This window comes from Gekko japonicus, unplaced genomic scaffold, assembly GCF_001447785.1.
Source record: "Gekko japonicus isolate JY-2015 unplaced genomic scaffold, Gekko_japonicus_V1.1 scaffold474, whole genome shotgun sequence".
In the NCBI taxonomy this organism is placed as follows: domain Eukaryota; kingdom Metazoa; phylum Chordata; class Lepidosauria; order Squamata; family Gekkonidae; genus Gekko; species Gekko japonicus.
In genome coordinates, this window is record NW_015177020.1 from 524909 (window position 1) to 551713 (window position 26805).

The following is a 26805-nucleotide window of genomic DNA, read 5'->3' on the forward strand; positions in this document are numbered from 1 at the left end:
GTGCACCGTGAGGATTGTGCATTTGGCATCCTTTGCCGCTGGAAATGTACAGAAGCTTCCACACAGGGCAGGGTTGCCAACTCTGGACTGGGAAACTCCTGGAGATCTGGGGGTGGAGTCTAGGGAGAGTGCAGTTTGGGGAGGGACCTCAGCAGGGTCTAATACCATAGAGGCCACCCTCCAAAGCAGCCGTCTTCTCCAGGGAACTGGTCCCTGTTGTATGGAGATCAGTCGTAATTCCAGGGATTCTCCCGGCCACACCTGGAGGTTGGCAACCCTAACACGCTTTTATGCACACTTTCCCCAGTCAGCCCCCATTTCCCCTGCATTTTTCCTTATCATGCCACCAGAGGGCGCTATAGCAATCACCAATTTTGAAGCAACCATGCCCATTTAAAGCTGTGAGTGTGCCATTTGGCTACTGCATAAATTAGTTTGCTCCGGAGCCCTCCTTCCTGAGAGGAGACAAAAATGTGTGAGCCAGAAGCTAAAAAACTGTGAGCTAGCTCACACTAACGCAGCTTAGAGGGAACATTGGTTGGTACCCTCTTCCCCCATCCCTCCCCTCCAGCACTCCAGTTCCGAAGCCCCAGTGTCTAGGAACAGCTCCATGTGGAAACCACCCAAGTGGCTTTGTCAATCTGGGAAACCTCGTCACAACTCACGCTACAGCTGAGGGCCAGCCAATGAAAAAAGATCTCCTCTGGACGCTGGGATTCAGGCTTCGGTGCAGAGAGGGGAAACCTGGGGGCCAGCTCCTCCAGGTCTGCTACTAGCTCCAGCTGGTGCACATCGGGCTTGGCCAGGGTACCATCGCCTCCTTGCCAGGTGTAGTCCCCCCCCCTTTGGCTGTGGGTTCCCAGGTCAGAGTACTCACTGAGGCACCCGTTCTCAGGTCCATTCAGCAGAGACTAGCTGGCTCAAAACATCAGCCGTTCGTTTGCAAGGAGACCCCTCCAACAGCCGACACCTTCCGCTGGCATACAAAACTGGGAACTGAAGCAAGAGCTCCGCCCAATAGGATGAAATGAAAGCACACAGATATTAGGGGAGGAGCCGACGGTTCCATTACATACATGCAATGAATACAATAAGTACACCACACCAGGGATCTGAAATCTGAAGGAGCCTGTGACGACCTCTTATTTGGGGAGGTCTAGTTTTACTTTTAAAATGTTCTTTATGTTTGCTCTCAGGGTAAACTGGCTGCCACCAGGGAAATTTAGGCTTTCCCGGACCTTGTCCTTTAATATTTTTCCTACTGGTTTTGATATTGTGACCCAGGGTTTGGGCTTTCGAAGGACTAAGTGTTTCCTGGGAAGAATTTCGTTCAGAACTTGTGTCTTAAATAAAAGTAGATTTATTTGATGTTCACACACTCTTCCCTCTTATTGACAGGGATCAGGGCATGTCACTTTGTAACAATCTTTTCCTTTAGCCATATATGGTTACTGTTCCTTTATGCTTTAACTTTTCATAACACACACCAGACTTCTCTCTCTCAGACCTTAAAACGAACAAACTGCTTAACTCTTTTACTACACAGAACCCAATCTTTCCCTCACAGGGACCTCAGGACAACTCTCATATTAACTGCTTTTATACAGCACTCCCTGCTGTCTGACTAACTGTTTTACTCAACTGTTTAACTGACAACCCTTAACAGACACTCCTGAAAGACATTCCAATCATCCACACAGCATCCATTCCAAAACCCCTCCCCCTCTCTGTCACTCACCAATCATATCACTTGCCTGAGTCCATCATTCTACATTATCATCACACAGCTATGCAAACCACTTTTAAAGACACAAACACACAAAACATGAAATCGTTACAGAGCCGTATTCACTACACCCAGACGTATTCACTACACCCAGCGGAAGCTGGATATAATGGTCTGGTGGCAGCCCTGATGCCTGCTCTTCTCTGGTTTTCCCCCCTCTCTCCTGTGACTAGAGATCAGCTTTGGCTCCCAGAAAGGATAAGGCAAATCTCCAGGCATTTGACAGTGCAAGGCTGGCAACGCTAGATGGAAAGGAGGGAGGGAAGCCAAGCTTAGCAATGCCATTTTGAAGGTAGAGCTTAGCTGTGTCCCCATCCCTGGACTGGCTTCAGGCAGAGCTTCCACACTGAGCATGGCATAAGGTTGCCAGCCTCCAGGTGGCACCTGGAGATGTGCTATTACAGTCGACCCCCATAAGAGCATCAGAAGAGCCCTGCTGGATCAGACCAGCGTTCTGACCAGTGTTCCCTCCAAGGTGAGTTAGTGTGAGCTAGCTCACAGTTTTTTAGCCTCTGGCTCACACCTTTTTGTCTTAGCTCAGGAAGGGATGGCTCCAGAGCAGACTTATTGATGCAGTAGCCAAATCGTTTGCTCATAACTTTAATGCCAGTAGCTCACAAAGTATAATTTTTGCTCACAAGACTTTACAGCTTAGAGGGAACATTGTTTCTGACTAGTCCAGCATCCTGTCTCACATAGAACTTGGAAAGAGAATCGTAGGCTTCAGGCTACTGATCTCAAGACTGAAAGAAAAAGCGTTGCCACAGACTGGTCACAGTCGCTTCTCGGGCGAAGCTCTTTTGAGAAACGGGAGAGAGACGGTCGACACGCCCCCCCCCCCCCCCCGGGGGGAGAACCCACCGTGAGGAGAGAACACTAATTATACGGCTGTGCCTTCTAAAAACATCAAGTTTTTTATATGGCTGTGCCTTCTATCAGGCAACGTGGGAATTAAACTGTTAGACTTTATTTTGGAATTGTCTAACTAGGCACAAGATTTTGGACTGCATTCATAGTGTCTCTAAACCCACGTTGCCTTTGTTGTTCCACTCTCTGAAACTGTGTCTTTTTGTAGTATTTTTGTACGAAGAATACTTTGGAGAAAGATATTTTTTGAATAATAACTCATGTTTTGTACAGCACTTGGATTGGGTCATAAGAACATAAGAACATAAGAGATGCCAATGTTGGATCAGGCCAAAGGCCCATCCAGTCCAACACTCTGTATCACACAGTGGCCAGAAATACCAGTGCCACCAGGAGATCCACCAGTGGGGCCAGGACATTAGAAGCCCTCCCACTGTTGGGGCAAGCATCACTTGCCCCAGAGTCCCTATCTATACCTTGTGGTTAATAGCCACTGATGGACCTCTGCTCCATATGCTTATCTAATTCCCTTTTGAAGCTGTCCATGCTTGTAGCCGCCACCACTTCCTGTGGCAGTGAATTCCAAGTGTTAATCACTCTTTGGGTGAAGAAGTACTTCCTTTTATCCATTCTAACCCTTTATAGTCCTTTATAGTGAGCCTCCAGGTGGTAGCTAGAGATCTCCTGCTATTACAGTTGATCTTCATAAGAACCTCAGAAGAGCCCTGCTGGATCAGACCAGTGGTCCATCTAGTGCAGCATCCTGCCTCACACAGTGGCCAACCAGCTCCTCTGGAGGGCCAACAACAGGGAATAGAGGCCAAGGCCTTCCCCTCATAAGATCATAAGAAGATCCCTGCTGGATAGAGTTGCCAGGCTCCAGGTGGTGGCTGGAGATCTGTTATTACAGCTAATCTCCAGCCAACAGAGATTGGGTCACCTGGAGAAAAGGACTGCTTTGGAAGGTAGACTCTACAGCATTAAAGCCCATTGAAATCCCTCCCCTCTCCAGACCCCACTCTCCTTAGGCTCCACCCACAAAATCCCCAGGTGTTTCCCAACCCAGAGCTGGCAACCCTACTGCTGGATCAGACCAGTGGTTCATCTAGTCCAGCATCCTGTCTCACAGAGTGGCCAACCAGTTCCTCTGGAGGGCCAGCAACAGGGCATAGAGGCTGAGGCCTTCCCCTGATGTTGCCTCCTGGCTCTGGGATTCAGAGGCTTAGTACCACTGAATGTGGAAGTTTCCCTCAGACACCATAGCTAGCAGTGTTCGATAGACTTATCCTCCAAACTGCAGATCAGTTCCCCTAGAGAAAATGGCTGCTTTAAAGGGTGGGTACTGATGTGCCACAAACGTCTAACATTTTTTTTAGGGGGGGTTAGTAAGGTGAGTGTTAAATGGTTTGAGGACTAGTAACTTGCATAGGCTTCCTTGCATGTCTGGTCTCTTCCTATCCTAGCTGTTCTGCCCTAACCTTTCTTCTTCTTCTTCTTCCCACAGGCTCTTCCAGACCAAATGCAGCGGTTGCCTAAAAGCAGTTGCTCCTTCAGAGTTCATCATGCGGGTGCTGGAGAACGTCTACCATGTCCACTGCTTCTCTTGCTGCGAGTGCGAGCGGCGGCTGCAGCGTGGTGACGAGTTTGTGCTCAAAGAAGGGCAGCTGCTCTGTCGCAGTGACTATGAGAAGGAGAGGGAAATGCTGAGCGCCATTAGCCCTGCTCCCACTGAATCAGGTGAGAGGCAAGGGCACCAGAGGCCTGCTCTGTCAAGAGTGACGAAAGTTCCTCTGAGCATGTGCAGAAGCTCCTTCTTTTACCAATGCTCCATAGCCAGCTTTTGGGCATCTGATACTGCTTACTGGGGGAAAATCAGCAGCTGATATTGCATAGTGGCTAGCGCAGTTCCCGCTAAACCGCACTAGGGGGTGCTGGCACACAACATTTCAGAGGGCTGCTCAGAGGATTTTAGCTTCAACTCACAACATTTTTTCCCCTTCCATAGGAAACAATGGTGGATTGGGGCACCTCCTTCTGGGGCCCATAGAATTGGACCCCCTGGTCCAAACTTTTTGAAACTTGGGGAGTGTTTTTAGGAGAGGCACTAGCAGCTATGCTGCAAATTTGGTGACTCTACCTCAAAAAAACAGCCCCCCCCCCGAGCCCCAGATACCCCCAGATCAATTCTCCGTTATAGCCTATGGGGCTATCACCAATTTTTTTCCACACCCCTGTTATGCTTTTCAGTATGACTTGTAAGCTGCCTTGAGTTACAGGGGAAAGTGGAATATAAATATTTGAATAAATAAGTAGTTTGGGTGGGTTGATAACATTTAAGCAACTTCGTATTTGTTAGGTTAGGCAGGGGTTCTGACAGTGGTTGTTCCACCTCTCTTATACTTGACCTGTAGTGCTGGTTGTCATATTTCACTAAAAAAAAACCCCAAAGTAGACTGCAAGAGTTTTTTCTCCCCTAAGTGCTGATATGTTTTCTAAGGGTCAGCACAAGGTGATGGTCCAAGCCCAGCTCTACCAATACAGTGGATTGGGGCGGGTAGACCTGTTCTCCAGAGACCAGGTAGTGGAAAAGGGAAGGGAGACCTGTTCTCCGGAGGCCAGGTCTACCAATTTAGTGGAAATGGATGGGCAGACCTGTTCTCCAGAGGCCAGATCCACCAATATATTGGAAAGGGGCAGGGTGACCTCTGGAGGCCTGGTCTACCCCTATACAGGACAACATTTGGTGTAATGAAACTTGACTTGATTCTGTTTTCTGTTATAATGTTTAAATTATTCTTAAAATATAGTTTAAACATAGTTTAAAATAATTCATTCTGAGATTTTTTACAAGGTTATAAATAATAAATAATCTAAAAATAATTTATGCAATAGTCAACTGTAGACTCGCTCACAACTTCAACGCTACTAGCTTTTTTCACTCAGGAAGTGGAATTTTTGCTCACGACTGTGGAGCTTAGAGCTCTTTGTTACAAAGGTGGTAGGTGATCTCAAACAAGCTGCTTTCTCTCAGCCACTTCCCCATCTGCAGTTTGGGGTGGTAATACTACTGTCCCACCTTACAGGATTGGTACAAGGACTGCAAGGCAATGTACTGTGAAATGCTTTCAGCGTTGAAAGCGCTATACAAATGCAAAGTGTCATTATTATCCCAGCCTTGCACAACATGAAATATGTGTCAAAAAATCAATAGTGCCTCTTCCATGGTTCCATATTTGCATTCACTAATGCCAATCAGAATTCTCATTTCACCTATAGGTTTACATTGCAAGTCATTACTGTTGTCCTCCACTTTTGGCCACCTTAGCTAAAGCTAGAATGAACCCTTCTTGTAAGCTAGTGTCCAGCAGCACCTTAAAGTCTAACAAAATTTCTGGCCGGGCATGAGCCTTCCTGAGTCACTGCTCACTTCTTCAGATATCTGATAGATACCATCTGAAGAAGTGAGCCATGACTCACGAGAGCTCCTCCCCTGCCACAAATGTTGTTATTCTTTAAGGTGCTCCTGGACTCTTGCTCTTTTCTACTGCTTCAGACAAACTAACATGGCTACCCATCTTGATCTATCACTTGTAGCCTATTTTTTAAATTTATTTTAAACTTCTGCATCTTGCTTCCCCCCAAAGCTCTGAAGGGCTGACAAAATCAAGTTTTAGCTCCATCGTACATAACATCCTAAGGAGCTGCAGTGGCTCAAGTGGTTAAGACACTGAACTGCAGGCTGTGGAAGGTCAGTAGTTCAGCAGTTCAAGACCCAAGTTGCTGCATGACGGAGTGAGCTCCCATCTCTAGTTCCAGCTCCTGCCAAACTAGCAGTTCGAAAGCAAGAAATTGCAAGTAGATAAATAGGTACCACTTCGGTGGGAAGGTAACAGCGTTCCGCCACATGACCACAGAAACGTCTTCGGACAGCGCTGACTCTTCAGCTTTGAAACGGAGATGAGCACCGCAACCCTAGAGTCGGACTCGACTGGCTTTCGAGCAAGGGAACCTTTACCTTTACCTTTTACATAACATCCAAGATAAAAATCACCTGATCCCAACCACTTCTCCCCCCCACCCCATTGTTTAATTGAACTAACTATGGTTGGTATGATTGTCTGAATTTGGGTCACTCCACTAACTGTAGTTAAGAGCAAGAGTCCAGCAGCACTAACAAAATTTGTGGCAGGGTAGGAGCTTTTATGAGTCATTGCTCATTTCTTCAGATAGAAGTGGCGGAAGAAGTGAGCAGAGACTCAGGAAAGCTCATCCCCTGCCACAAATCTTTGCGTCACTTCCGGGTGATGTAATTGCGGCGCGTGCACGCTTCGCACATGCACATGGACTCCCAGACCAGCGCTGGACTCCCCGCTCTTCATAAGGTAAGGACTTGGCAACCCTAGTATAATGCTGTAGATTCCACCTTCCAAAGCATTTTCTTCAGGGGAACTGATCCCTGTTGCCTGGAAATGAGTTGTAATCCCAGGAGATCCCCAACCCCCACCTGGAGGTGGGCAGCCATAACCTGGGAGGTGAAAGGGACTTTGACAAATAGCGTTCAGGAAATTTGCCTCCCTGCGTATCCACTTGTCAGGTTGGTGGGCCGATGCTTCGTGAAAGAATGCTTACTGACATGGTTTCCGCCTTCTTTTATAGTGAAGAGCGAAGATGAGGACGGGAGCCACCCCCATGGCAAAGGAGGCGAGGAAGGCAAGGACCACAAGCGCTCCAAACGGCCACGCACCATCCTCACCACCCAGCAGCGGCGAGCGTTCAAGGCCTCCTTCGAAGTCTCCTCCAAGCCCTGCCGGAAGGTCGAGTTTCACTGCTTTCCTCCTCCTACCTGGAAAGGCCCTCCCAGCCCAGCATTTAGGGCAAAGGAGGCCTTGGCTGTCTGGGAGGGGCTGTGGTTCAGTGGCAGAGTATCCGCTTGGCATACAGAAGGTCCCAGGCTCAATCCCAGGCATCTCCAGTTAAAAGATCTGGCAGTGAAAGTAAAGGTAAAGGTTCCCTTGCTCGAAAGCCAGTCGAATCCGACTCTAGGGTTGCGGTGCTCATCTCCGTTTCAAAGCCGAAGAGCCGGCGCTGTCCGAAGACGTTTCCCGTGGTCATGTGGCCGGCATGACTAAACACCAAGGCGCATGGAACGCTGTTACCTTCCCACCGAAGTGGTACCTCTTTATCTACTTGCAATTTTTTGCTTTTGAACTGCTAGGTTGGCGGGAGCTGGAACTAGAGACGGGAGCTCACTCCGTCATGCGGCACCCGGGTCTCGAACTGCTGAACTACTGACCTTCTACAGCCTGCAGTTCAGCATCTTAACCACTTGAGCCACATTGCAGTAGGCAATGTGAAAGTCCTCTGCCTGAGAACCTAGAGACCCGCTGCCACTTTGAGTAGACGATACTGACTTCGATGGACCAAGGGTCTGGTTCAGGTTCATGTGTATTATTAGCTGACCTTCAGTGTCGAAAAGCTGTCATACAACGCTCAGGAGAAAGGGACGAGCCTGTCATTTTGGGAATAAAGCAGTAACTTGGGAGGGCGTTGGGAGAGATGGGTGGTGAGCACCAGAAGTATACCATCCAAGTGGTTTCGGGCCCAAACTGCCCAAAAGCTTTCAGCACCTAGGCTAGCGGTTAGGTTTTTCATGGGCCCATGTCCACCTAGGGTTGCCAGCCTCCAGGGGGCACCTGGAGATCTCTCGCTATTACAGTTGATCTCCAGACAACCAAGATCAGTTCCCCTGGAGAAAATGGCTGCTTCGGAGGGTGGACTCTATGGCATTATACCATAAGAACATAGGAACATAAGAGATTGGATCAGGCCAATGGCCCATCCAGTCCAACACTCTGTCACACAGTGGCCAGAAATACCAGGTGCCATCAGGAGGTCCACCAGTGGGGCCAGGACACTAGAAGCCCTCCCACTGTTGACCCCCCCCAAACACCAAGAAGACAGAGCATCACTTGTCCCAGAGCCCCTATCTATACCTTGTGGCTAATAGCCACTGATGGACCTCTGCTCCATATGCTTACCTAATTCCCTCTTGAAGCACTCCATGCTTGTAGCTGCCACCACCTCCTGTGGCAGTGAATTCCATGTTTTAATCACTCTTTGGGTGAAGAAGGACTTCCTGCTCCCCGCCCCGCCCTTCCTCAGGCTCTATCCCCTAAATCTCTGGGTGTTTCCCAACCCAGAGCTGGCAACCCTGTGTCCCCCAGTTGTCCATGGGCCACTCCATCACCACCACCATCACCCATTATCGTTCCCCTTTCTCCCCACCCTAATTGCCATTATGCTGGAGAGAGCAGGGCACAATCCTCTCACATCTCTATTCGCTCTTCGGTGTACCTCAAATTAGCAAGAAAGAGCTGGGGGTCTGCATCCCTCCAGAATTCTCCCCAACAGGACATGATCAGGATGGACAAAAGGAAATACTACATCACACAGTTATTATAATGTAGAATTTGCTGCCAGATGTTGTCGTGATGGCCACAGGAATAAACAGCTTTAAAAGAGGATGAGAGATTCATGGAGAATAAATCTATCAGTGACTACTGGCCATGGTGACTGGGGAGATCCTCCCCATTCAGAAGCACTAAGCCCCTAAATCCCAGAGCCAGGAGTCAATGTCAGGTGAAGGCTTCGGCCTCAACGCCCTGTTGTTCGCTGTCTAGAGGAACTGGTTGGCCACAGTATAAGACAGGATGCTGGACTAGATGGACTATTGATCTGATCCAACAGGGCTCATTTTACGTTTGTATGAAACATTGCCAAGAGCAGAGATCCTCAACATGTCATCTAGGGGCACCATGATGTCCCATGAGGTGTTCCCTGGTCCCCACTGTCTTCTTTCCCAAAGCAGGGAGCCAATCTTGGCTTTTCTCCATCTCATTGGGGCAGGAGATACTTCAGAAGATCCAATGAGGCATCTCCATTGAATCTACAAGGTACAGCCATTCAGAAACAGCTAACTCCATCACAGGAGGATGCTTGGTTTGGAACCACCCAACATTTTATTATTGCCCATCCATGGCAACCATTCTGTGAGCAGCCCCAGTCTTCCGCAGTAGTCGGTTTTGGTGGTGCCCGCTCCCTGTTTTCTACATCCTGTCAGTGCCCACAGGCACAACAGTATTGGGGACCCTGGCCCGAGAGACCTCTGCAGTGCTCTGGGCAACCTCCCATTTCCTGGCGCCTGAAAGAACACTGGGCTATAGGAGACTGGCCCAGTGTCTCTACTTGGAGGTGGCCCCTCTGCCAGGCCACAGGCTTCAGATTGTGCCCCATCACGCTGGCCCTGACTACCTGTCTTACTGGCTGCACTCAACTGCCACCAGTGTTCCCTCTAAGCTGAATTAGTGTGAGCTAGCGCACAGTTTTTTAGCCTCCGGCTTGCACATTTTTTGTCTCAGCTCAGGAAGGCATGATGGCTCCAGAGCAAACTAATTTAGGCAGCAGTCAAATCGTTCACTTCCAACTTTAATGCCGGTAGCTCACAAAGGAGAATTTTTGCTCACAAGCAGGGGTCATTTAGTAGAAAAACAGGTGCAGGAGCTTATTAGCATAACTTATTTGCATATACCACACCCCCTGACATCACCGGAAGTGTGTCAGAAGCAACACCCACCACTCAGGCTCCACTGGACTGTTTTGGATTGCTAGCTATTGGGAACCGGGGGGGGGGGGGGGGATGTGCAGATCTGTCCTCACAGAGGAGGGAGAGCTTGTACCTGAATAAAACTTGGTCTTAAAGGTGCCACTGGACTGTTTTGGATTGCTAGCTATGGGGGGGGGGAATGTGCAGATCTGCCCTCACAGAAGAGGGAGAGCTTGTACCTGAAGGCAGGCCGGGGGGGGGCGGGGCTCTGCAACTTACCTGGCTACTTCTTGCTCCTTGTGGCCCAACTGAGGGCTGCTGGGAGCAGGGGGCGGGGCTTGCTGCATGTGCCCGCCCCCTGAGCTCCTTACTGCCGGAGCTCCACTCCTGTGCGCTCCTGCAAGAAATGACCCCTGCTCACAAGACTCCACAGCTTAGAGGGAGTATTGACTGCCACAGATTCCTTTTGTTCCATCATTCCATTTTTCTTCAGTGAGGCAACAAGCAGACTTATTCTAGAAGCCAGGCGGGCCTAACCTGAGCTCTCTGTCCTACTGGATTCAACAACCCTCCTTGCTGCTATTCTGTATATTATTCCTCATCTCTCTCTGGACCCATTGGCTCTTAGCTGGAAACCTGCACCTGGTCTGGCTAGTTATGGTATCAGGGTGGGTGTGGGAGTGAGGAAAAATGCTCTGTGCTGGATCTTCCAAATGCTTGGCAAGGCCCAACATTAGGGGAGAGAGAGGAGTAGTTTGTGAAGAGAGCGTGAAGAGATCTGAATGAAGAATGTTATGCTTTCCAAGTTCCCTTGCTAGGCAAGGCTCAAAGGAGTCTTTAGAGTTCCCTGCAAAAATGGCAGAAGTTGGTTTTCAGTTCTGTTCGGTGTATCGGTCAACTTGACAAAAAGGTCTTAAGCAGGGCTTTTTTGGTAGAAAAAGCCCAGCAGGAACTAATTAGCATAATAGGCCACACCCAACAGCTGAAATTCATTAGCATATCAGGCCACACCCTGACACCACAGCTCGTTAGCATATTAGGCTGCAGCCCCGTGTTGCCAGAAGTGTGGTCATCCAGCCACACCCACCTTTTGCTTCTTATTCTGTTTACCTTCTTTGTTGTCAAAACCCAGGGCCTTTTTTTGTAGCAGGGACTCCTTTGCATGTTAGGCCACACACCCCTAATGTAGCCAATCCTAATGAATTTCTGCTGTTGGGTGTGGCCTATTATACTAATGAGTTCCTACTGGGCGTGGCCAACTCGGGAGCCAGCCGGAACTCCGTTCCTGTGCGTTCCTGCCCAAAAATAGCCCTGGTCTTAAGCATTTATAATAGCAAGGCATAAACAAAGGTTGTTGTTTTTTTAAATAATATATTTATTGGTTTTTATAAGCCTATATTGTACATCCATACAAGTTCATTGAAAAATCACATGCATACAAATACCACAACAGCGTTTATCCTTTCTTAGCAAGACAGAATAACTCAACCAACTCGCCTACAATATATTTTTAGTTCATATCATCCTTCTTAATATCAAATCTATGTTGAACAAAGAAACTATTTTTCCTATACCTTTTAAGGCATTATATACTGTCTTTCAAAGCTGACAGTTCATAACAAAGGTTGTTTTTGAAAGTTAGCCTCCAGAGAGTTGGCTTAGGCGGGTCAACATGGCTTCAGATGTGCATCTGTTACACCAAATTCCATAATTCTGAGGGCTATGATGCTCCCCAGAATGCACACAGACGTATGTGTGAAGTATACTTCTAGTGATGTCTAATAACAGGTTTTACGATCATGTGCCTGCCTCGTTGCCACCCGTACCACACACAAAAAAAGTCCTCAGTGGCTGAGCTCTGAGGGAGGTTTTTGACCCCCCCAAATATTAATTGGTGGTAAGTTGCCGGCAAGATTTAATTCTGAATTATTTCCAGTTTTGTGACCTGCCCTTTCTGCTCTCCACACTGGGCAGGTGAGGGAGACCTTAGCGGCGGAAACCGGATTGACCGTTCGGGTGGTGCAGGTCTGGTTCCAGAACCAAAGGGCCAAGGTGAGTGACTATCTCAGAGCGTTGTATCCACACAACACTACGTCCCTGGAGGCAGTTCAGGGGTAGAGTTTTATCCCTTGACCCCGCTAGGCCTGGTTGTCTGAATCCACAGGCCTGTCTGTGGCACAAATCCCTGAGAGAAGCTGGTATGGTAGGGCAGGGGCCATTTAGTAGAAAAAGAGGTGCAGGAGCTCATTAGCATAATTCATTAGCATAACTTATTTGCATGTGCCACACACCCCGACGTCACCGGACGTGTGTCAGAAGGCAGCACCCACCGCTCAGGCTCCACTGGACTGTTTTGGATTGCTAGCTATGCGGGGGAGGGGGGGGACATGCAGATCTGCCCTCGGAGAGGAGGGAGAGCTTGTACCTGAAGACGGGCGGGGGGGGGCTCTGCAACTTACCTGGCTGCTTCTTGCTCTGACTGAGGGCTGCTGGGAGCAGTGGGCGGGGCTTGTTGCATGTGCCCGCCCCCTGGGCTCCTTACTGCCGGAGCTCCGCTCCTGTGCGCTCCCGCAGGAAATGACCCCTGTGGTAGGGTCACCAACCTCCATATGGGGCCTGGAGATCTCCCAGAATTACAACTGCTCTCCAGACTACAAAGATCAGTTACTAGGGCTGCCAACTTCTAGGTGGTAGCTGGAGATCTCTTAGGATTACAGCTGGTCTCCCGGTGTCAGAGCTCAGTTCCCCTGGAGGCAATGGCTGCTCTGGAGGGTGGACTCTATGGTACTGCACCCCACTGAGGTGGGTCCATGTCCTCCCCGGGCTCCATCCCCACATCTCCAGGAGTTTTCCAACCTGAATCTGGTGACCCGACCACCCACTCCCTGCCAGCGTGGCAACCCTACTGCCAGATTTTGCTTCTCTAAACCCACGATGGAGCCCCAGCCGTACTACAGCGGTCCCTAGCCAAGACCCACATTAAAATCAAAACGATGAGGCTTCTGTCTCCCTGTAAGAGACGGGTCCATCGCGTCCCCTCCTTTCTTTCACGATAGAGTTAAAGCAGCAGACTCATGCCGTAGACCCTGGACTGGTCCACTAATGCCAGTCCCAGTTCCAGAGCCAGGCTTTGCTTTGTTTTAATTTTATTCTTGCATTTTATTCCTGGCATGGCTTCAGTGGTATACCGGGACAGGCAGAAATCCAACCCGTGAGGTCTTCCCCCTCCCAGCATCATATCATAGGGTCGAGCAGGGGGATGCTTCTGGCACATATTGAATATCTGCCTGTCACATGTTTGTTATGAACAAGTATATAATAATCATATAAGCATAACATCAAGTATAATGTAAATCATTTGGCCAAGGTGCAGTAATGAAACATATAAGAAACACCATCTATAGTCTTTCCATGTGTCTTGCTCCAGCATAGAAGCAAATATCAATTATCAAAGTCCAAATTGAAGTATGTATCATCATTGAAGTGTATATCATCGACGCGTAATCTGGATGCCTGATGCCGCGTTTCGAATAATTCTTATTCAAGCATGGCTATAATGGGACCCAATCTCAAGAGCTGGCATATACAAAGCCCGAATGGTTAGTCAAGGAGGATTATGGACTAACCAGCCCGAATGGTTAGTCAAGGAGGATTATGATGATACATACTTCAGTTTGGACTTTGATAATTGATATTTGCTTCGATGCTGGAGCAAGACTTATGGAAAGACTATAGATGGTGTTTCTTCTTATATGTTTCATTACTGCACCTTGGCCAAATGATTTACATTATACTTGATGTTATGCTTATATGATTATTATATACTTGTTTATTTTCAGTCAGTGGTGTTTCTTGCTTTGCTTCTTGTACTGTACACTGGCTTCCCCCCCCTTTTTTTGGCTACATGTTTGTTATGGGCATATGAGCTCCGTACAAAGGGGGGGGCAGCATTACAGCGGAATCCTGCTGAGCTCCCCACCCCCTCCAGAATGCCTGCCTTCTCCAGCCCCAGATTTCCAGGAATTTCACAACCCAGAGTTGGCATCTGCTCTGCCAGAGGCATCTCCGGCTGCGGCTATACGGTCTGGTTGTTGTTATGGAACAGTTATATAATTCATTTGAGCGTTCAGCTACCCATTGTGGTTCCCTCTGTATTTGTTTTAAAGCTTTGTTTCCTTTTGCAAATACAGACTCTGGGATTGCTTCGTCAAGGAGCACACAGGTGTGGGAGAGAGGGCAACTTTAACTCTTTCCTTCCCCAACATTCTCTCACTGGGAAAAGCCAGTCCTGAGCGGCTTTTACCCCCACCCGCCCCCACTGGGGGAAATGCGCTGTTATCAGTAAAAATTTCCCAGTGGCGCTAAACGCAACCTGAGAGTGGCTTTTCCCCCTGAGAAAACTGCAGGGGAAGAAATGGTTATAGTCTCCCCCTTTCTCTCCCCGCCCCATTCTCCTGCTTGATACGGCAGTCCCAGAGGCTGCATTTACGAAAGGGAAATAAAGTTGTTGAAAATAAACCCACAGAAGAACCGGTAATGAGTTCTAAGTGCTTGTACTTTCCTTTCCCTCCCTCCTTTTCCTTTGGTGTCACATGTATTGTGCGACAGGGGTCCCAGTTTGGTGTAGTGGTTAAGTGTGCGGACTCTAATCTGGGAGAACCGGGTTTGATTCCCCCACTCCTCCACTTGCAGCTGCTGGATGACCTTGGGCAAGCCATAGTTCTGGCACAGCTGTTCTTGAAAAGAGCACTTTCTGTCAAGAGCTCTCTCAGCCCCACCTACCTCACAGGGTGTCTGTTGTGGGGAGAAGAAGGGAAAGGAGTATGTAAGCCGCTCTGAGACTCCCTTGGGTAGTGAAGGGCGGGGTATGAATCCAATCTCCTCCTCCTCCTTTTCTGTTTACCTTTCCTTGCCCGGAGATTGTTGGTGTGTCATTCTCCTGTTTGTACTTTGGTTTTAAAACATGAGCTGCTTTGTTTTTTCACTTGTTTTACTGTTTGTTAGGCTTTTTATTTATTGGTGTAATGATTGTAATGGTGGACCCCGACGTGAGTGGCCATCAGCATTCTTTTGGAGTAGAAAAGTGGGATTTCAACACTTACATAAATAAGACACCGACCTCACAGGGTGTCTGTTGTGGGGAGGGGGAGGGAAAGGAGATTGTAAGCCGCTCTGAGACTCCTTTGGGTAGTGGAGGGTGGGGTATAAATCCAATCTCTTCTTCTTCTTCCCACGGACACCGCGGCACCTGCCAGCACCTTACCTGGAGCCCAAGGGTGGAGCCGGGTGGAGCTCTTGCCCAGCGCAGCTTCTGATAGGCCACTTGAGATCCGATTGGCTGTGCAGATAAAAATAATGTCCTGTCGGTGGCACCTGCCACCAGTGCTGGTTTTAATCTCCTCCCACTCCTTTCCCCCAGTGTATTTTTTACATTGCCCCTCTTTTCCCCTGTATGTGGAGTTCCTCTGGGTGTGCGGCAGCCATTTTGTAGTTGTCCCCACCGCCCTGTGTCAGAATTCCAAAGATGTCCGCAGGCTCAAAAAGACTGGGGATCCCGGTTCTACTCTATGCTGTTATGTCGAATTGTAACTGCCTTGACACCAGCGGCAAAAAGGTAGCATCTAACTGTTATCAAATGGAGAAATGGCTCATTTGTAGGGTTGCCAGGTCCCTCCTGACAGCCAGTGGGTGATGGGAGAGACTTAGCAGGAGGGAGGCCCTAGCAGGAAGGAGGCCCAGCTGACGCTTCAGCGATGTGCCTACGTCACTTTCAACGGGGCCCGGAAGTGACATCATTAGGCAGTAATGTCGGGTGACGCTCTGGTATTTGGGCTAAAGCTCTATGGTAGATTTGGCTTCTACCATAGAGGTTTTGCCCAAATACTACATCGTCGCCCCAGTGTGATGATGTCACTTCTGAGTCATGTTGGAAGTGATGTAGGCGCGTCACTGAAACGTCAGCTGGGCCTCCCTCTTTTGGGGGGCAAGTTCCCCCCACCGGCCAGCTGATTGGCGGTGGGGCCTGGTGGCAGGGGACCCCTCCCTCCAACGGGGTGTCTGGCAACCCTACTCATTTGTCATCGCTATTCAGTGGTGGAGGAAGGGGGTGGGGGACGAAGAGCACCCACTTTGGAAGGGGACAGCCCCCCTCTCACCACAATTTAGGAGGGGGATCCTGTCCTCCCTTCCCCCTCTTGTTGCACCCCTGCCCAGGAGCATCCGTACTCCTCCTTGCAGATGAAGAAGATCGCCCGCAGGCAGCAGCAACAGCAGCAGCAGCAGCAGGAGCAGGAGCAGCTGGGAAACGCCCGCCTGGGGACGGGAAGAGGGAACGGGCGGAGCAGCCGGCAGAGCAACGAGGACAGTGAAGGTAAGGAGGGTTGCAAGCAAGGCCGGAGGTTTCGTCTCTAGCCACGGGAGAGTTGCCGACTTGACTTCCAGGTGGGGCCTAGGGAGCCAGTCTCCAGGTGGGGCCTGGGGATCCCCCCGCATTTACAGCTCTCCTCCATACTACAGAAATCAGCTCCCCTGGATAAAAAGGATGCTCAGGAGGGTGGACTCTATGGCACTGTACCCCGCTGAGGCCCCTGTCCTCCCCAGGCTCCACCCCCACGTCTCCAGGAGTTTCCTTTAGTCAACACAGCGAGTAGCCAGCGATGGACCTATCTTCCATGAATCTGTCTAACCCCCTTTTGAAGCCACCTGTGATTGTGGCCGTCACTCCCTCCTCTGCCAGCTTCAGAGGGTAGCCATGTAGTAGAATGGCTGAGTTTGAGTCCCGTGGCGCCTTAGAGGCCAACGGGATGTTCAGGGTAGAATGTTTTGAGAGTCAAAGCTTCCTTCATCAGGTCCTGTGGTGTCTGATGAAGGGAGCTTTGACTCTTATCTGTTTTATTTATTTATTATTTGCATTTATATCCCGCCCATCCCGCGGGCGGGCTCAGGGCAGGTAACATCATTGAAAGCTTACATCCAGGGCTATTTTTGGGCAGGGACGCACAGGAACGGAGTTCCGGCTGGCTCCCGAGTTGGCCACGCCCAGCAGGAACTCATTAGCATAATAGGCCACACCCAACAGCAGGAACTCATTAGGATTGGCTACATTAGGGGTGTGTGGCCTAACATGCAAAGGAGTCCCTGCTACAAAAAAAGGCCCTGCCCTGGGTTTTGACAACAAACAAGGTCAACAGAATAGCAAGAAAATGTGGGTGTGGCTGGATAACCACACTTCTGGTAACATGGGGGTGCGGCCTAATGTGCTAATGAGCTGTGCTGTCAGGGGTGTGGCCCAATATGCTAATGGGTTCCTGCTGTTGGATGTGGCCTAGTATGCTAATGAGTTCCTGCTGGGCTTTTTCTACAATAAGAGCCCTGCTTATACCCCAACAAATCTTGCTGATCTCTAAGGTGCCGCTGGACTCGAACCTAGCTCTTCCACCAGCCGTGGATTCCCTAATTTAATTACATGTTGAATGAAGTCATAGTTCCTTTCCTCTGTCCCGAGTCTACTGACCATTCGCTTCGTCGGGTGCCCCAGGGTGCTAGTACTATGGGAGAGGAAGAACAAAAATGATCTCTGTCCCCTCTCTCCACCCCATGCATAGTTTTATCAACCTCTGTCGTGCCCCTCCTTAGTTGTCTCTTTTCTAAACTGAAAAGTCACAGACTCTTCAGCCTTTCTTCATAGGAAAGATGTCCCAACCCCTTCCCCATCTTGCTTTCCCAAGTTAAAGTTAATGCAAGCAAAGAGATAGATCACCAAAGCCCTCCAAAAGTCCTGTCTGGTTTCTTTGCATTCAGATTCTCTGAATAGCACACTGCCAAATTTTTATTGGCGTCCATGAGGGTTAGAAACTTGCTTAAGAACAAGTAAAACATGAAGTCTGAGGCACCGATGAACTCCTCCACAAACCTAGAATAGCAATGATGAAAATAATAATAATAATAATAATAATAATAATAATAATAATAATAATAATAATAATAATAATAATAATAATAATAATAATAATAATAATAATAATAATAATAATAATAATAATAATAATAATAATACCTTTCGATTTATTGATCGCTCATCCTGCAGAGCTGCTGGCTCTGAGCGATTTACAGTTACTCAAGTTTTCACACGGGACTAACAATGATTCATAGGGTAAGGGAGGACAACATATAATTCTTTAAATTGCACACTTTTGCAGCTGACGGGGATTTTGTTCAGCTGTAAGCTTCAGGCGTGTTCCAGACGGCATTCACTTTCGGCTTGGCTGGATGACGTCAGTTCTTCCAGGACTGCTTTGAGTCGTAGTGCCGCGCTGCCACCGCCTGGCTGGATTGACCCATCACAGGCTTCTTAATGCCGAAGAGGTCTTTTTATCCGAACTTCCGAGCTGGACCTTCGCCAGCTAACACCTCCCCCACGGGGGTTTAGTGTGCCCACCCTCTCTAAGGAGTGATACCCATTTTATCTACTCGCCGAAGCTTTCAAACCGCTGGGTAGGCGGCGAGTAGATAACATTGATGAATCTACTAACATTGGCAATTACCTGCGTTTTGGAAAGTCTTCCTTTTCCTCCAGGCTTTATTGCTTAAAGGCCAACAGAATAGGAGAGGTTGTGATTGCTGATGGGCTTTTCTGCATTTTCATCTTCCTTGCTTGTAAATTCCTGTTCTTTGGGGGGGGGGCTCTAATCTGCATGTGTTTTGCTCCCTCTTGTGGTCGATTCTATATTACATTGGTTTATGTCCAACATAAAAACCTGCAGTTTAAATCTGCAGGACGATATACCAGACATAAACTGAAGTAATATCAAATCAACCACTAGAGTGATCAAAGCACATGCGGAACCCCCCAAGCAACAGGAACTCACAATCGAGGAACATGAGAATAAGGAAAAATCCAATGATTAGGGAAGCAAAAAAGACTTGGAGAGCACAAGAACAGTTGCATCTAGTTATTATTTTCAAATGTCTCTGTTTAATGTGGTTTGCTCCCTTCCTTCCTTGTTCCTGAATGGGCGTCACTGATTGCTCAATAGATGGCGCCAGCGTGCATGGCATGGACGGGCTCATGGTGCCGTATTCCAGGATTGCCCAGCAACAGCTGCTTCCCCTGGACCAGAACAGCTACAGCACAGACTTGTACCGGCAAGGACTCACACCACCCCAGTTGCCAGGAGACCACCTTCATCCCTACGGTGAGCTCAGTGTCTCCAAGCCCTCCATTTCTTTAAGTGCTTCTCTTGACCCAGCCCCCTTCAGTACCACCATCTCCGCCCTTCAGTTTTCCCTCTCCCAATGTGCTTGTATGGTGTAATCGTAAGACACTATATATCACCAGTAGCCTTGTTCAGTGGGGAATGAAATACTCTTTAACCCAGGGGTGTCAAACATGTGGCCCGGGGGCCACATCAGGCCCCCAGAGGGCTTCTATCAGGCCCGCAGTGGGATGTCTTCTGCTTCCAGTTCTGCTGCTGCTGCTGCATCATTGTAGGTTTGCAGCTTACAGATCCACACCTGAACAGCATACTCAGGATTGCAACAGCACAGTCATTTTGATGAAATAATTCAGAACAAGAGGTGTCCGTTATCAGACTCTGTTAAATCAACAAAATATTGCAAGAGTGCTAATGTTTTAAGCATGTTTTTATTTTAAGTTAAAAAAAGAACCCTTTGTGTTTGTGTCCTTTATAAAGTTTATATCTCCGCTACCTGGCATTACATTTTTATGACACACATGGCCCAGCCCAACAAGGTCTCATTTATGGCAGATCCGGCCCGCATAACAAATGAGTTTGACACCCCTGCTTTAACCATTGTTTGTTCTCTCCATCCTAGATTCCGAAGGCGTCTTCCATGACATGGACAGCGACACCATTGGCCATTTGGGGGACTGCCTGCTGTCGGCAGCAGAAGCCAACCTCCTGCAGACCCGAGTGGGGAACCCCATTGACCGGCTCTACTCCATGCAGAGCTCCTACTTCACCTCCTGACCGTGGGGACGTTTCTGGCTCTTCTACCAGATACAAGCTGCTCTTGGCTTGAATGGAGAATTGCATGGAGGAGCGAGACCAGTCTGGAAGAACTCTTTGGATCTGGCAGAGCAAACAAGGCATGTGTAGTCGTCAAGTACCCGAATGCTAAATCCTCGGGTACCGACCACTGAGTCTTCGGAGGACTTTGCTAAACTGCCTCTCCCCTCCCTCGGCCTGAGGTCCTATGGGTGGACAATGTCACATTATGTAGCTGTAATTATAGCAGTGTGTTTGGTGTTGAAACTGTAGGGCATCCAAGCTAAGTTGATGCATCAGCAGAGACAGAAAGCCCAGGAGGTCTCACTGGAACCCTTGGTAAGGACCAAGTTTCCAGCACGGTTGTGCTTCTTTTATGAGGTTTCTCCAGCCTGTCGTTTTCTTGCTAATTTTCTTTAGTGTTGGCAAAATTAAGAGCTCCGTTGGACATCAAGTGAACCTGCTGCCTTTCGGGGGGGGAAAGAAGCACGGAACACTGAGAAACAACTCCCCCCACCTACATTGGTTTTATACTAGTTTCGTTGTTGTGGCCTCCCTCCCTCCTTATCCTAAGAATTCTGGGGAATGTAGTCTGGCCAAGGCAGCTCAACATTGGCTAATGATCCCTCCTCCCCCAGAACTACAGTTCCCAGGATTCATTGGGGAGAAGGAACAATCATTCATCTGCTTTAAGCCGCCTTGAGTCTTTTGTGAGAAAAAGGCGGGTTAAAATGTTGTAAATAAATAAATATAAATAAGGCTTAAGTGTAGATATACCCCTAGATACGTGGACCTGGCAAGGATGTTCAAGATGGTCGAGATGAACAGCCAGCTTTATTCTACTCCTTGTATCTGTCACAAGCTTCCATTCAGTCTGAGTGTTCAACAACAGTCACAGGCCCCCTTTTTTTTCTCATCTGCTGCTTCCATAATGATAAGAACGATGCTAGCAAATGAGTCTGTCTTGAAGCTGAGTTTCCCCGATCAGACAAAGGTGGGCTTGCCTTTTTGCTCAGAAAGAATTAGCAATTCTGCCTTTGCTTAAAGGGAAGGCTTGACGACTATACCCAGTGGTGGAGAACCCAACAACAGGTTTTCCAAATTTAGTTTGCCACCTTTTCCCCATGAATCTGGCTGAAACTCACCCCTTTAGCTTCCTCAGTACCTTCCGTTTGCCTTCTTATGTGCCCCTATCACATTCAGGCCCGTAGCTAGCATGGGGCCCACGGGGCCCGGCCCCCTTGTGTTTCTTCTGGGCCCCCTCCCTCCAGGGCTACCCCCAAAGTGCTCCAACTTACCACCTGCACTGTACTTCCATTTAATTAGCTGGCGGGGCCCCCCCAGGCCCCCTCCCAAAGAATTCCCTAGCTACGGGGCTGATCACATTCCAACGGCCATTTGCTGGAGACCTCCTGCCATGCCGCGCCCAACGTCTTCAAGGCCCCCACAGCATGGCTTCACTGGCCAAGACAGCTCAACGGACTTTGTAGTCACGCCTTTGTGTATCCCTCATTGCTTTCGATCAGGATTCATTAGCCAAGAGCACAGCAATAAAACAGAACACACGCAAGATCCCTGGGGTCCATCCATAGCAGCCCGTTACACTTTACAAGACTGTTAAGGAGGAAATACCCTTTTGGTGATAGATGGGCTGTGCTACGCCAGGGCCAAGCAAATATTTGGAATCCTGTTAAGAGGCAGCCTGTTACATAGCAAATTTTGCATACAGAAGCGCCTTTACAAAAAAAAAAAAAGACTTCTCACTTCCAGACCAACCATCACTGGTAGTGCTCCCTTTAAAGAAACGAGTTGTACATAGCCTATATTAACCTCCAGATCAAGGCTTCCAAAAAGGGGGAAAGAATATCATTAAGTGCTGGTAGATGTTTTTGTGTGTGGGGGGGTATCCCCTTAAACATAGATCATCTGATAGCCCTGGTTTAAATGTGTTTTGATAGAAGAAGAAGAAGAGATTGGATTTATACTCCGCCCTTCACTTGGAGTCTCAGAGTGGCTTACAAACTCCTTTCCCTTCCCCTCCCCACAACAGACACCCTGTGAGGTGGGCGGGGCTGAGAGAACTCTGACACAAACTGCTCTTTTCCAAGGACAGCTGTGCCAGAGCTTGGGACTGACCCAAGGTCACACCAGCAGGTGCAAGGGGAGGAGTGGGGAATCAAACCCGGTTCTCCCAGATTAGAGTCTGCACACTTAACCACTACCCCAAACTGGCTGGGGGGGCATCGAAAGATGACAAGATTGACATTGGGAGAGTTCTCTCTCTCGATGCAGGCATGTCTGAATGGTCTGCAGAGAGACCGAGCGCCTGGAAGCCATGTGGATCATCAGTGGCTGTTAAAAGAAGTATGTAGGGAGAGAGTGAAACTTCTGGTCCCAGGGCATTCCTAATCCTCTTGCAGTACCAAACCAGGAGGTCTACTGATGGAGTAAATAACTGTCCTCTTTTCCGTGAGCTAGTTTGCTTCAAACCATACACAGGGCATCAGTCTAGATCGGTGGCCTTCGCGTTTTTCAGAACCGGGACCTATCTTTTAACTCCCTAGCTGACAGCATGGGACCCGCTGAGTTGCAGGAAGTCATGTGACACATCAGAGTCACATGACAGAAAGAAGGGAAGCCAAAGTTATGACCACACCGGTGTCAAGGCCAGGCCCGTGGGCAGCGGACCAAGACAGCCAAGGACAGGAAACAGAAGGTTACCATAGTGGAACACAGACCAAGGGTCAAAGGCATGGAGGAATCCATTCCTCTGATGATGAATCTCACCTTACTATTCTGCTGCTCATATCAGCCTGCGTGCAAAGCGAGGCAGGAGGTGCACCTCCCCAGCTATCTGTGCATCCACATAAGCAGCTGGTCCTTTCAAAGTGCAGCAAAAAAAAAGTGACTCTAGAGTGGCTCAAGACCCACCTGAGGGTCCTCCTCATAGGTCAGGGGGTCCCCAGATTCTTTGAACCCAGGGGCACCTTTACAATTCTGACACAGTGTGGTGGGCGCAGCAAAGATCCACCACAGCAACATTTTTTTTAAATCTGCAGAGCCAATCGGCTCTCCCAACAGCCAATCAGAAGCCCTACTGGGTGGAAGCCCCAGCTGGCTCCGCCCACTTTCTAAAAACCCTTTGGTGGGCTCCAGAAAAAGGAGTTGGTGGGCACGATGACACCCACAGGCATGATACTGGGGACTCGTGGTCTAGATGGACACATCGGAGAAGCTTCATACATGTCATATCTCTCAGAAAGAGACTTTATCCTGCCCGCACTGCAGCTAGGAGCTATAGCAAGTCCATATTGGACCAACCACCCAGCTCAGCTGCAGGTCCCGTTTGTAGTCCGTGATCCGCTATTTTCAGTTTGCGATTAAAGCAGATGTGATCTCACACACCATTTTGTCCCAATGGTTTAAATAGAACCACGGCTATTTTTGGGCAGAAACGCACAGGAACGGAGTTCCGGCTGGCTCCTGAGTTGGCCACGCCCAGCAGGAAATCATTAGCATAATAGGCCACACCCAACAGCAGAAACTTATTAGGATTGGCTACATTTGGGGTGTGTGGCCTAACATGCAAAGGAGTTCCTGCTACAAAAAAGCCCTGGGTTTTGACAACAAACAAGGTAAACAGAATAAGAAGGGAAAGGTGGGTGTGGCTGGATGAGCACACTTCTGGTAATACAGGGGTGTGGCCTCATATGCTAATGACCCGTGCTGTCAGGGGTGTGGCCTAATATACTAATGAGTTTCTGCTGTTGAGTGTGGCCAATTATGCTAATGAGTTCCTGCTGGGCTTTTTCTACAAAAAAAGCTCTGAATAGAACAAGTACAGAAAAGCCAAGGAGCAGCAAACGATTGTAAGATAGGACTGCAGGCTCCCTTAAGGAGTCACACTGGGATGTCATGTCATGACACATGAAATGCAAGTTGGACTTGGGGGTGTTCGTCCCACCGCTGGTTTCGTGTGTCTGCCCAAGACAGGTGGGCAGACATGCGGAATCCACAGCAGGACAAAGAGTTCTCCCCCGGCTATTTTTTGCTGATGGAAGTGGCTGAAGCCCCTCCTGCTGCTGTGCTGTGGTCGGCAGCTGATTTGCCCCCCTCCCCAAACTGTTTCGAAGGTGACTTCAGGTCGGACATGAAATGCGACTCAAGTTAGAGAAACCCCCAACCAGACTCATGTTTCACATCCTATGTTGTGAGACTCCTAGGCATCACATATAACTTGGGGGCACCACAGGGATTTGCTGCCACGCAGCAGCTGCAGGTTCCAAGTGGGAACTCAGTTTCTGACATGCTGAAAGGGGGGGGGGGAAGGATTCAGACTGGAACCAAGCATGGGGGAGAAGGGGCTCCGGCACAGAGCCGTAACAAGGGCAAGTCAGGCAGCTGAGGGGTGCAGAAAAACTGTATCATAACTAAAATAAACATTGTGTTTTTGTTACTTGTTATTTATGTGTTCACCTTTTTAGCAGAATAACGACTATGAAAGTATAGGGGGTAAAATTTTATATTCTTCCTCAAGCACAGAATTAGCTACTTATGGCTCTGCTCCAGCCTTCCTCCCCGTGCCCTTTTCCCAAACCAGAATGGCCCCTTTTATGGGCCTGTACGTGCACTGAATACCCTGGAGCAGTTTGAATTGGGAGAACGGTGGGGGGAAGGCTGGAGGTGCCCCCTTACTCCTATGTGGTCGTTCTAGTTGGAATTGAGCCCTGCATCATATTAGGACTGACCTCCCACAGGAACTTGCAGCAGTGAGTCCATGTACTGGCTGTGAGTGAAGGCTTTTCTGCACTCTTATTTTTGTCACTTATGGGCCTATCTTGTGTCTTCCCCCCCCCCCTTTTCTGTATGCGTTGTGCTTCCTCTAGTGGTTGTTTCTATATATCATCACTGCTTGTTATGAGCTGGGTCACACATTTAAGACAAGGCACACACCAGGGTGGCAAGCAAAGTCTAGAGCACAGTTCAAGAAGTCAACAAGCCGAGAGTTCATACCAGAGGGTCGTTACCAGAGAGGGTGAGCTGATGAGCATGGTCAGAAATCCAGAGGTCATATATGAGTCAGGTTTGCAAAGCCAACGTCCAAATCACAAGATGAAGTCAGGATCCAAAAGCCAGTCCAAGGTCACACAAGTAGGCAAGGTTGACTTGTTACTTCCACACAGGACACGATCCTGATTGGCTTTTTAGATCTACCTGCACTATTGGCTTTTTAGATCTATCTATTGGCTTTTTAGATCTATCTGCACTATTGCAGCCAGCTGCTTGAACATAACCCTGCAACTACTCATCTTCAGAAAGAAGCTGGCATCAAGCCAGGAGACGTGCACTCCGCCTTCTCTCCTGAAACTCTGCGCTCTTAGCCTCCTGCGTTCCAAGGGTGGGGGTGAAGCTGGAGGGATGGTAACGAGCACCTGAGCTTCATTTGTTGTAGCAGGGCTAGGGAGTACTGGTGGCTTTGCCCCAGCTGTCATCTGTGAGTTCTGACAACCCTGTTGCTCGAACTCTGCTGTAGCAGAGCTGATTCCCTGAAGCTCTCCTCCTGAGAGCCAGTTTGGTGTAGGGGTTAGGTGCGCGGACTCTAATCAGGGAGAACCAGGTTTGATTCCCTACTCCTCCACTTGCAGCTGCTGGTGTGACCTTGGGTCAGTCACAAGTTCTTTCAGAGCTGTTCTCTCAAGGGCAGTCCTCCAGAGAACGCCCTCAGCCCCACCTATCTCACAGGGTGCCTGTTGTGGGGAGGAGAAGGGAAAGGAGTTTGTAAGCTGCTCTGAGACTCCTTCAGATAGTGAGGGGCGGGGTATAAGACCAATCTCCTCTTCTTCTTTGGGGCTCTCTTTTCCTGAGGCGTTTCCGCTGTTGTAATGTTCTGCCTGAGGTTCTGGCTGACCCATGACACTCCATATACAGTTTATTTACCCGTAAAAGCACAGGCAATAATAAGCTGGAGATACAGCAAAAATATATCCAAGTGACCACTAGAGGGAGCAAAACACATGTGGAAAAGGGGGAACAAAGGGACACACAAGCGCCAAAAATAAGAGTGTGGAAAAGCCCTTTGTCTCAAAGAATGTGGTGGCTCAAGTGGTTAAGACGCTGAACTGCAGGCTGTGGAAGGTCAGTAGTTCAGCAGTTCGAGACCCGGGTGCCACATGATGGAGTGAGCTCCCGTCTCTGGTCCCAGCTCCTGCCAACCTAGCAGTTAGAAAGCAAGAAATTGCAAGTAGATAAATAGGTACCACTTCGGTGGGAAGGTAACAGCGTTCCGTGCGCCTTGGCGTTTAGTCATGCCGGCCACATGACCACGGAAACGTCTTCGGACAGCGCTGGCTCTTCGGCTTTGAAACGGAGATGAGCACCGCAGCCCTAGAGTTGGACTTGACTGGCTTTCGAGCAAGGGAACCTTTACCTTTACCTTTTACCTCAAAGAATGAGGGCTGTATGGACACAAGTACTGGGAAATAAGGCAAGGCTTATTTGTAGTTCATGGGACTTGCGCAAGAGAATTTCCAAGTCACTTATGC

General features: G+C 48.9%; 1 protein-coding gene across 1 annotated transcript in view; it reads left to right on the forward strand.

The window, feature by feature from the left end:
• Positions 1-20245, forward strand: part of LOC107124322 (LIM homeobox transcription factor 1-alpha-like) — a 161587-nt gene extending 141342 nt beyond the window's left edge. Inside the window, exons 3-8 of the mRNA XM_015427763.1 lie at positions 4158-4390; positions 7310-7467; positions 12231-12308; positions 16494-16626; positions 19292-19450; positions 20091-20245. Of these exons, the coding sequence (XP_015283249.1) occupies positions 4158-4390; positions 7310-7467; positions 12231-12308; positions 16494-16626; positions 19292-19450; positions 20091-20245 (916 nt within the window). The remainder of the gene's footprint in view (positions 1-4157; positions 4391-7309; positions 7468-12230; positions 12309-16493; positions 16627-19291; positions 19451-20090) is intronic.
• The last annotated feature ends 6560 nt before the right edge of the window (positions 20246-26805 follow it).